Source organism: Muscardinus avellanarius (genome assembly GCF_963383645.1).
Source record: "Muscardinus avellanarius genome assembly, chromosome: 10".
In the NCBI taxonomy this organism is placed as follows: domain Eukaryota; kingdom Metazoa; phylum Chordata; class Mammalia; order Rodentia; family Gliridae; genus Muscardinus; species Muscardinus avellanarius.
The window spans coordinates 71,941,254-71,952,923 of NC_137796.1; the positions used below are offsets into that span (position 1 = coordinate 71,941,254).

General features: G+C 50.1%; 1 protein-coding gene across 1 annotated transcript in view; it reads left to right on the forward strand.

The window, feature by feature from the left end:
- The window catches only part of LOC308268712 (kinesin-like protein KIF19), a gene marked incomplete at both ends in the record, with an annotated part of 53,303 nt that extends 42,695 nt beyond the window's left edge, over positions 1 to 10,608 (forward strand). Inside the window, 4 exons of the mRNA XM_080703818.1 lie at positions 1,130 to 1,474; positions 4,748 to 4,886; positions 7,564 to 7,671; positions 10,508 to 10,608. Of these exons, the coding sequence (XP_080559944.1) occupies positions 1,130 to 1,474; positions 4,748 to 4,886; positions 7,564 to 7,671; positions 10,508 to 10,608 (693 nt within the window). The remainder of the gene's footprint in view (positions 1 to 1,129; positions 1,475 to 4,747; positions 4,887 to 7,563; positions 7,672 to 10,507) is intronic.
- Positions 10,609 to 11,670: the final 1,062 nt, after the last annotated feature.

An 11,670-nucleotide genomic window follows, 5' to 3' on the forward strand; every position in this document is an offset into this window, starting at 1 on the left:
TCAGCTATTTAGTGAGGCTCTCAGCAACTTAGTGAGACCCTGTTCAAAAATAAAAAGGGTGCCGGGCGTGGTGGCGCACGCTTGTAATCCCCGCGCTTGGGAGGCGGAGACAGGAGGATTGCGCAGGTCCAAAGCCAGCCGTGCTGGCTTAAGAGACCCTGTTTCCAAATAAAAAAGTATAAAAATAAGTCTGGGAGCATAGCCCAGAGGTAGAAGGGCTTCCAGGAACCCCAGTACCACAAAAAATTAATTAATTAATTAATTAATTAAAATAAAAAATAAAAAGGGCTGGGAGTGTAGCTCAGAAGTAGAATTCCCCTGGGATCAATCCCCAGTACCACAAAAGAAAGAAGAAGAAGGAGAAGGAGAAGGAGAAGGAAAAGAAGAAGAAGAAGAAGAAGAAGAAGAAGAAGAAGAAGAAGAAGAAGAAGAAGAAGAAGAAGAAAAAAGACAAGAAAAAAGTTTCTGGCTGGGTGTGGTGGCGCACGCTTGTAATCCCAGCATTCGAGAGGCTGAAACCAGAGGATCGCCGTTCGTGGACAGCCTCAGCTACTTAGTGAGGCCCTCTGCAACTCAGTGAGACCCAGTTTCAAAATAAAGAATAAAAAATAGAGCAGGGAGTGCAGCTCAGAGGTTGAATGCCCCTGGGTTCCATTTACAGACCCGCAAAAAAAAAAAGTTTCTGGATAATTTTGCACAAGTGAGTATTATGAAGCCATTGGTACTCATTAACCACTAACAGTCTAAACGAACAGGCTCTGGATGCATCCAGCTGCTGCCATGCCCAAGGTGTTGCTGTGTTGAGGATGTGTCCCACCATGGGCGGCTACTGTGGCACCCAGGGGAAAGCCCTGTTCAATGGCCCAGGAGCCCCTTCCCTGGGTGGGCAGGACCCCGGCCAGGGCACATTGCTCTACTCCAGGGTGTCCCATGACGCTCAGCACCGCCCCAGGGCAGCACCAGCTTGTCACACACCCTTCCTTGGCCCCTTTCCTCCCCAACAGTTTTCTCCCTTGGTAAACTCCCTGCCTCAAGTCACCATTTCTGATCTGGGGCCAATAGTGACACTCTGGGGCAGGAGTGACAGCTGGTGGCCTCTGACCAACCCTCTGGTGCTGCTCTCCTGCAGAAGCGGAGCCCTCTGAGCATGAAAAGCCTGGTCTCCAAGTTGCACCCTCCGGCCGGCCTAGAGCTGGGCACCCTCAAGGAGATGACCCTGGGCACCAAGAGCATCGCCCTCATCGCGGCCAGCCGGCGCTCCAAGGCGCAGGATCCAGAGGGCGGCGGCAGCCGCTCCTCCCGCCACCCCCTGGAAGAGGCAGCCCCGGACTCCAAGGACCCAAGGCCCAGAGCCACCCCAGACCCCAGCCTGGCAGACAGGAGGCGGCCCAGTGCCAGCCCGTGCAGGGACCACTCCGTGGAGAGGAAGGCCAGGAGGAAGCGATCACCCTCCCTCACCTGGAGCGTGCAGCCGGTGAGTGCCTGGTCATACGGGTGCAGCCAGGACAGCTGGAGGAGGACAGGGAGGACAGATCAGGTATCCACACAAGTCATGGTGGACGCGGGAGTCCCTGGACTTAAAGCAGGTGGAAAAACACTGCCCCACCCTGTACTTGCTCCAAACTTCCCAAGCTCCTGTGTGATACTAATCGTATGCATACGTGTTTCATGTGGTTCTAGTCTCAGTGGAACAAAGTTTTGTGATCTGCTTGGTTTTCCTGATATGATTTCATAAACTTTCACAGACCTACATAATATTCATGTTCCTTTCTACAGTGCGGGGAACTAAACCCAGGGCCTCCTGCATGCTAGCGCAAGCGCTCTACCACCAAGCTGCACCCCTGATCCCAATATTTGTATTTCAACGTAAGAAAAAGGTGCATTAGTCTGGGCTCAGTGGCATACGCCTGTAATCCCAGTACTTGGGAGGCTGAGACAGGAGGATAGCAGGTTTGAAAACAGCCTCAGCAACTTAATGGGGCCCTGTCTCCAAAAAAGGAGGTCTGGAGGTCTAGCTCAATGATAGAGCATTTGCCTGATATGTCAGAGTTCCCGGGTTCCATCCCCAGCATCTTAAAAAAAAAAAAAAAAAAAAAAGATGCTTTGCTTGGTTCCAGAGCACGCTGGCTAGGTAGCACACACGAGAGCTGGCTGGTATGCTGAGCACACTGTCTCCTCCCTCCAGGGCTCCACCACTCAGTCCCCATCCATGTGTGCAGAGCGGCAGCTTCCCAGGCTCGTTACTCTCTGTGGCACTCTTTGGACTTCTATCCCCCTTTGTTTATATATTGTGATGCTGGGCATTGAACCTAGGGGCATTCGACCACTGATCTACTCCCCTAGTGACCCCCTCCACTTTTTTTTTTTGGTGGTACTGGGGGTGGAACCCAGAGGCTTTTCTACCTCTGGGCTACACTCCCAGACCTATTTTCTATTTTATTTGGAAACAGGGTCTCACTAAGTTGCTGAGAGCCTCACTAAGTAGCTGAGGCTGGCTTCGAACCTGTGGATCCTCCCGTCTCAGCCTCCCAAGCACGGGGATTACAAGTGTGCACCACCACGCCCGGCTCACTTTTTATTTTATTTTGTTTTGTATTGAGGATGGAGACCGGAGACATTTTACCTCTGTGCTATACCCCCAGCCCTTTTTTATTCTTTTATCTTGAAGCAGGGTCTCACTGAGTTGCTAGCTGCTCACTAAGGGGCTAGCTGCGAACCTGCAATCCTCCTAACTGCCTCTCAAGTATTGGGATTACAATCCTGTGTTAGCATGCCCAGATCACATGGGTTTTTTTTTTTTTTTTTTTTTTTTTGGTGGTACTAGGGATGGAACCCTTCTTCCTCTGGGTTACACTTCCAGACCTATTTTTATATTTTTATTTTTGGAAACAGGGTCTCTTAAACCAGCGCGGCTGGCTTCAAACCTGCGCAATCCTCCTGTCTCCGCCTCCCAAGCGCGGGGATTACAAGCGTGCGCCACCACGCCCAGCCACATATCTTTGTTTTTGAAACAGGGTCTTAAGTTGCTGCAGGCCGGCCTTGAGCCTGCTCTCCTACCGTTCTTTATCAGCCTCCCAAGAACCGGGATTACGGATGAGTCCCTTAGTTTATTATCGTTATTATTTATTTATTCATCTTTGTGTATGCGATGCTGGAGTGAACCCAGGGATTCAATCCTACTTCCAAGCTACACTCCCAGTCCTATTTTATTTTTTTATGCTAGAACAGAGTCTCACTAAATTGCTGAGAGTCTTGCTAAGTTGCTGAGGCGGGCCTTGAACCTGTGATCCTCCTGTTTTAACCTCCTATGTGCTGGGTTTACAGATGTGTGCCACCACATTCAGTTATTTATTATTTTTATTATTTATTTATTTATTTATTTAGTGTGGTACTTAGGTTTGAACCCAGGGGTATTCTACCTCTGAGGTATACCCCCAGCCCTATTTTTTTTTATTCTTTATTTTAAAACAGGATCTTACTAAGTTGTGGAGGGCCTCACTAAGTAGCTGAGGCTGGCCACGAACCTACGTTCCTCCTGTTTTAGCCTCCCAAGTACTGGGATTACATGAGGTCACCTTCTCCCTGTGCACCTGGTAAACAACAGGCCCAAGGGCGAGTGTGTGATTGAGCCCCGCCTGGGTGCGTGGGCTAGTGGCCAGGGGTCTGGCTGACCCTCATCCTGCCTTGCTGACAGAACCCAGAAGCTGCTGGACACACTGGGGGTGTTGACAGGCTCTAGGTTAAAGTAGATCTGGTCGTGTTTGGCAGAACTGAAGGGAGAATGGGAGCAGGAGTTGCAGATGGGCATATCTGTCAGGCTCCTCAGAGAAACAGAACAAAAGGGGTGTGTATGGCCAGGCATGGCAGTGCACGCCTGCAATCCCAGAACTCAGGAGGCAAGAGGATCACAGGTTTGCAGCCAGCCTCAGTCACTTAACCGAAACCCTCAGCAATTTAGTGAGGCCGTTTCAAAATAAGAAATAAAATAGGGCTAGGTGCGTAACTCAGGGGTAAAGTGCCCCTGGGTGCAATCCCCAGCACCAAAAAAAAAAAAAAAAAGAAGAAAGAAAGAAAGAAAGAAAGAAGGAAAGAAAGAAAAAGGAGAGGTGTTCATGGATACTCATATGAGAGAATGGAGAGAGAGTGAGATTTGTTACCCAGAATACGTTCATGGGATCAAGTCCCAGGATCTGCAGCTGAGTTAAAACAGTTAGAGACTCTGGACAGCCAATGTTTAGGTTCAAGTCTGAAGGCAGGAAAAAGAGACACTCTACCTAGAAAACAAGGGGCAAGAGGAATTCTCTCCGTTTTGGGGGAAGGGCAATCCTTCTATTCTGTTCAGGTGTTCAACTGATTGAATGAGGCCCATCACCTGACTCAGCCCACTGCTCACCCACAAGCACCCTCCCAAACACACCCAGAGTAACGTTTAGCCAAGTATCTGCCTAAGCATGGCCCGGGCAGGCAGGTACACAGAACAGACCACACCGGGTTTAGATGAGCGCTCTCTCTGTTAGGGGGACTTGATAGGGACACCGGGACGCACAGCCGGAAGAGTGTCACATGATCTCACGTGCCTGGTCGCTGGTGGCTGAGGGACAGGTGGGCAGGGATTCTGCTCATTCCTGCACCTGGGGACCACAGCAGTCAGGCACACAGTAGGCACTCAATCAGTGCTTGAGTTTAGCATGTCATCTTTCTGCACCCTGTTCCTCACACCCACCTTGCTGTGTGACCTTGCCTGCAGGTGACAGAGAAGCTTCAGCCCCCCTCTGCGAAGCTTCTGGCCGAGAACCAGCTGTCCCCAGCAAGGCTATCAGGAAAGAGCTTCTTCCCTGCAGTTCCTGTGGCCTCTAAGATGAAGCCCAGCCTCAGTTTCCACGCAGGTACAGGGTCAACGAAAGAAAACAGAATGTTCTTTTCTTCTCTCTCTTTCTCTCTCTCTCTCTCTCTCTCTCTCTCTCTCTCTCTCTCGCTCACTCTCTCTGTACTGGGGATGGAACCCAGGGCTATTCTACCTCCGAGCTATACTCCTTAATTTTTGAAACAGGGTCTCACTAAGTTTCAGAGGACCTCACTAAGAGGCTGAGGCTGGCCGCAAACCTTCAATCATCTTGTCTCAGCCTCCCAGGTACTGAAGTTTCAGGTGTGTGCTGCCATGCCCATCTTCTTTATTCTGTATTTTAAGGTCCTGCCTCTCCTTCTGCAGGTGAATCTTGAAAGCGCCCAGTGGTGATAGTGAGTTTCAGGTCTTTGGGGCAGCAAGGAGCCGTGGCCACCAGTTTCGTGAGGAGAGGCATTTGACTTTGCTTCTGGCCTGCCTAGCACTTGAGAGAGAGATGAACACCGTGCACACAGTTGACGTGGGCTGCGTCCTGCCAGAGGCCAGTCCACTCAGGGCAGAGCGGTGGCTCCTCCGGTGTTGTTAATACAAAAAGAGTAGCTGCCTAGCCAGGTGCACTGGCGCACACCTGCAGTCCTGGTACTTGGAAGACTGAGACAAAAGAATCACAGATTCGAGGCCAGCCTCAGCAACTTAACAAGACTTTCAGCAATTTATTTATTTATTTATTTATTTTTATTTTTTATTTTTGGTGGTACTGGGGTTCCTGGAAGCCCTTCTACTTCTGGGCTACACTCCCAGACCTGTTTTATATTTTTATTTGGAAACAGGGTCTCTTAAGCCAGCGAGGCTGGCTCTGAACCAGCGCAATCCTCCTGTCTCCGCCTCCCAAGTGCGGGGATTACAAGCGTGCGCCACCACGCCCGGCTCAGCAGTTTATTTTATTTATTTATTTATTTATTGCGGGTTTGGGGATGGAACCCAGAGGCATTTGACCTCCGAGCTACTCCCCCTGCCCAATTTTTTATTCTTTATTTTGAAACTGGGTCTCACTGAGTTGCAGAGGGCCTCACTAAGTGGCTGAGGCTGTCCGCGAACCGCGATCCTCCTGTCTCAGCCTCCCAAATGCTGGGATTACAAGCGTGCACCACCACACCCAGCTCCAATTTTATTAATTTTATTTATTTATTTTTTGTGGTACTGAGGATGGAACCCAGGGGTATTCTACATATGTGCTACACCTCCAGCCCTATTTTTTATTCTTTATTTTGAAACAGGGTGTCACTGAGTTGCAAAGGTTCCTCACTAAGTAGCTGAGGCTGTCCTCAAACCGCGATCCTCCTGTCTCAGCCTCCCAATGCTGGGATTACAAGTGTGCACCACCATGCCCAGCTCAACCTTTGGCAATTTATCAAGATCCTATTTCAAACTAAAAAATAAAAAGGGCTGAGGATGCAGCTCAGAGGTAGAATGCTATGGGTTCATTCCCCAATAACACACAGACACAGACACACACACACACACACACACACACACACACACACAAACTACACACACATAGATACATAGATGTTCACTGTGGACATTTCATTACACAGATCAAAATGATAAGTCACCATTAGCAGTGCAGCTGTTGCAGAAGGCTTGGTGTCCACAGAGTGGCCCCAGAGACAAAGAAACACTGCGACCAGAGTTTGAAAAGCAGGCTACTTTATTCACTAGTAAAGGCTCAGTAAGCAAAGCTTTTGGGTCTGAGCAACAAACAAAGAAATTCCAAGTTTTTGATACATTTGGTCACCTAATTGCAGAGGGGAGAGAGGGGTAAGTGTGAGATTTACTTCACCTAGGATAAGTGAGAGACACAGTTAGCCCATATATTATCTCTCTCCTTCCTGTCTGTGTCTTGTCTCGCAGATGGCCTACGGAGACACTGCCTTGTTTAGATTAGGGGGAGCTGGTACTAGGTTCTACTTCTCCAGCAGTCTAGGGAGGCCTGGTCTGTTCTGTGTCTTATCTCTGGAGCTATCTGCCTATTATCATCTGGGGCACGGGGTGAAGAAACTTTATTCTTTTATTTATTTACTTATTTATTTTTGTTGTACTATGGATTGAACCCAAGAGCATTCTACCTCTGAGCCACACCCCAGCCCTATTTTTTTATTCTTTATCTTAAAACAAGGTCTCACTAAGTTGCGGAGGACCTCACTAAATAGCTGAGGCTGGCCGTGAACCTGCGATCCTCCTGTCTCAGCCTCCCAAGTACTGGGATTGCAGACATTCGCCACCACGCCTGACTTATTCTTTTAATTTTTAAACTTCTAGCCAAAAGTGGCTCCAAGGACCCAGACAGGCTCCTACATCAGAGTAAGGTCCTCAGCAAATTGCAAGACCTTGTTTCAAAATAAACAATAAAATAGGGCTGGGGGAGTAACTCAGAGGTAGAAAGCCCCTGCATTCCATTTCCAATACCACATACAGAAAGAAAGAGAGAGAGAAAGACATACAGAGACAGACAGACAGACAGGAAGGGAGAAAAAACTCCCTGGGGAGCATGAATGGGCTGATTAGGATAAAGGCCAGGCATCTTCAAGGGACTTGAGATATTGTATATACTATTTCTTCTTTATTTCCAGAAATCGCTGGGTAGTTCCAAATAATAATAATAATAATAATAATAATAATAATAATAATAATTTCCTGTTTCTGGTCTCACTGTTCAGATGAGAACACACTCCACGTGCCCGAAGTCAGCTTCACCTTCCCCAGCACCCTGTGGCAGGGAAGCGCGGGCCCAAGCAGGCCGTCCCTCCTGTCCCGGGACACCCGAGGTCAGTCTCCCTCCTCCCCTTCATGTGCAGCCCTGTAGCTACCACCTGCTGGCTCCCAAGGTTCCCACAACCCCTCCAAGGGGAGAAGTAAAAGCAGGGATAGGCCAGATGTGATGGCACACACCTGTAGTCTTAGTATTTGGGAGGCTGAGACAGGAGGATCGCAGGTTCGAGACCAGTCTCAGCAATTTAGGGAGACCCTGTTTCAAAATAAAAAAGAAAATAGGGCTGGGGATATAGCATATAGCTCAGAGGTAGGATGCCTCTGGAGTTCATCCCTAGTACCAAAAAGGGAGACCCTGTCTCTTCTTCCCTCCCTCCCTCCCTTCCTTCCTCCCTTCTTTCCTTTTTTTTTTTTTTTTTGGTGTGTGTGTGTGTGTGTGTGTGTGTGTGTGTTACTAGGGATTAAACAATCCGGGGGTATTCTACCTCTGAGCTACATTCTCAGCCCTCTTTATTTTTATTTTGAAACAGAGTCTTGCTAGGTTGCTGAGAGTCTCACTAAATTGCTGAAGCTGTCTTTGAACCTGTGATCCTCAAACCTATCATCCTCCTGTTTCAGTTTCCCAAGTACTGGGATTCCAGGCATGGACCACCAAGTCTGGCAAGTCCCTGTTTCAGAATAAAAATTAAGAGCCGGGCGTGGTGGCGCACGCTTGTAATCCCAGCATTTGGGAGGCTGAGACAGGAGGATCTTGGTTCATGGACAGCCTCAGCTACTTAGTGAGCCCTCTGCAACTCAGTGAGACCCTGTTTCAAAATAAAAAAAAAATAAAAAAAGGGCTGGGCGTGGTGGTGCACACTTGTAATCCCAGTATTTGGGAGCCGGAGACCAGAGGATCACGGTTCATGGACATCCTCAGCCACTTAGTGAGGCCCTTTGCAACTCAGTGAGACCCTGTTTCAAACATAAAAAGGACTAAAAAATAGGGCTGGGGGTGTAGCTCGGAGGTATAATATCCATGGGTTCCATCCCCAGTACTGAAAAAAAAAAGAATAAAATAATATAGGGCTGGGAGGTAGAATGCCCCTGGGTTCCATCTCCAGTGCCGAAAAAATAAAATAAAATAAAATAAAATAAAATAGGGATGAGGTATGGGTCAGAGGTAGAATGGCCCTGGGCTTAATCCCCAGTACCACACACACACAGAGCTCTGACCAAGCCACCATGGACGGTGGTGCGATCTCATGCATTTGTAGCCCGTGTGAAAGCTGCTGCCGAGCCCAGCGCCACCATGTGGGGCCCTGATCATTGGCAATGAAGTGCAGCGAGGTCAGTATGGCGGCCTGAACCTCCTCTTCTTTGTCTTTTTTGTCTATTTCAATTTTTTCTTTTTTTGTTTCTGGGTATTGAACATGAGGGCATTCTGCCACCAAGCTACACCCCCAGCCCTTTTTGTTTATTTTTTTAATTTTGAGACAGGGTCTTATAGGTTGCCAGGGCCTCCCTCAGTTGCTGAGGCTGGCCTCAAACTGGCAATCCTCCTGTCTTAGCCTTCCAAGTGCTGGGATTCAGGTGTACACCACCATGCCCTTTATTTGTATATCTTGAAGCAAAAAGAGTGCTGGTGCTTCCTGGCACCTGCTTCATTCCAGGTACAGATTTGGGCACATTAGCACCATGTGCCTGTCATCCTCAGTCACAGAGAGGCCAGTGTGGCCTGCACCCTCCCGGGGACAGGAAACCCCGCTGGGAACGCCAGTACCCCCCAGAATCACCACACAATGAAGCAGGAGAGAAGGGCGGGCCATCAACGGTGGACTTCCAGGATCCAGGGGGGGCTGGGCCAGGCAGGAGCTCCTTTCCTACGTCCAACCTCAGAGCCTGTCGCCGTGCCTGTGACCCCTTCCTTCATCTTACGCATTATTTGCCATTCTGTGTGTGTGTGTGTGTGTGTGTGTGTGTGTGTGTGTGTGTGTTACTGGGGATGGAACCCAGGGGCATTTGACCTCCAAGTTGAACCCCCTGCCTTTTCTTTCTTTCTTTCTTTCTTTCTTTCTTTCTTTCTTTCTTTCTTTCTTTCTTCTATTTATTTATTTTTGGTTGTACTCGGGTTCCTGGAAACCCTTCTACCTCCGGGCTACACTCCCAGACCTATTTTTATACTTTTTTTTTTTTTGAAACAGGGTCTCTTAAGCCAGCACGGCTGGCTTCAAACCTGCGCCATCCTCCTGTCTCCGCCTCCCAAGCACGGGGATTACAAGCGTGCGCCACCACGCCTGGCTTTATTCTTTGTTTTGAAACAGGGTCTCACTGAGTTGCAGAGGGCCTCACTAAGTAGCTGAGGCTGTCCGCGATCCTCCTGTCTCAGCCTCCCAAATGCCGGGATTACAAGCTTGAGCCACCACGCCCGGCTTATGCCATTCTTTGAGGGGTTCTTAGGGAAAGGATCCCAGTGGTGTTCCAGTGGGACCAGAAGCTCCTGAGCCAGAGTGTGCAGAGTGACAGAAAGGACTAGTTCTGACAGTCTCCAAATGCTGGGAGTGGGGAAGGGCCTACAAGGATCCCTCTCCTGGTTGCCTCTGGCCACATGGAGAAAGTGGCTTCACCTGGGGATGGCAGAGCATCAAGGCCACTTTAGACCTGGATGAGGGGACTCAAGAGGGCCCAGACGGTGGCCCTAGGGACTCAAGAGGGCCCAGACTGTGGCCCTGGACACGGCAGAGCAGGAAGAAGGGCCCTGTGGGTGTCAGCGCTGTTAGGCCACCACAGTGGTAGATCCGGGAGCTCTGAGGTCCACTTGGGGAGCTGGTCCCAAGTCAGTCCCCGAGTGGGGGCCCTGGCTTTGCTTGGGTTTGCCTGGACCCCACACTGAGGTCTCCCCGTCTACTCCAGGGTCTACAGACAGCGGAGGCCGACGCCACAGCCCACTGCTTCCTAGTAACCCCCGCAAGCTCCAGGGGGGCAGCGCCAAGAGGCCGAGAAGACCGAAATAGACGCAGCAGCCAGGCAGGTGCACGGGAGGCAGCGATCCCCTCCCCCGAGGTGGATTGAAGAGCCAGGGCTCTGGCTGGTTTTTTGGGCTGCTCTTCTGCAGGACCCAGGCCTGTCCCACCTTCTGAAGGAAAACCACCCACCGGGAGGCTCCAACCTTTCTTAGGTCCCCACAGTCGTGGGTGCTCTTCCTGGGATGGCTTCCTGCTCTGGTGTCTGCTCTGAGGAAGACACTGTCTGTGGAGGACTCGAGCCAACACCCATGACTCAGGCCCAGAATGTAGAGGCACCTGGGGATACCCAAGCAGCAGGAGGCAGGGTATGGGGAAGAATGTGAACCCATCCCCACAGACCCAGGCAGCCTGCACGGTGGCCCTGTCCCTGGGGTGAGCCGGCATCAGGGAAGGATGAGACTGGCCTCTTCCCATGACCGAGCCCTCCTCAGCCATGTTCCAGGGGCCCTTTTGAGACCCAGGCGATGCAGAGAGGGGAAGTTGCCAACTGTTGGAAGCAAGTCACAATGGTTGAGGTGTGGGAACTGTACACAAAGGCCTGGAAGGTGAGGGCCTGTGGGGTTATGAGCTTCAGTGACTTTCTCATCAGAACACACATTCACACATGCACACACACACACGCACACATACAAACTCATGCACACCCCCAAATCTCCTGAGCACTGTCCTGTGCAGAGACAAACCGTCACCTGGTCTGGTTGAGTTTGTCATTAGTTCCTTCTCAAATCCAGGCCTTCACCCCTCACTCTATGGGGCTCTGTGTGTGGAGGCCACAGGGGTTAGGGCTACCTTCCTGGTGTTAGTGTCCCCAGACAGAAGAAGGGGACTCAGCCAGGTGTGATGGTGCATGCTTGTAATCCCAGTACTTGGGAGGCTGAGACAGGAGTGTCACAGGTTCTTGGCCAGCCTCAGCTGCTTAGTGAGGCCCTCCACAACTTAGTAAGACCCTGTTTTGAAATAAAGAATAAAAATTGGGCTGGGAGTGTAGTTTGGAGACAAATGCCCCTGGGTTCAATCCCTGGTGCCGCAAAAAAAAAAAAAAAAAAAATT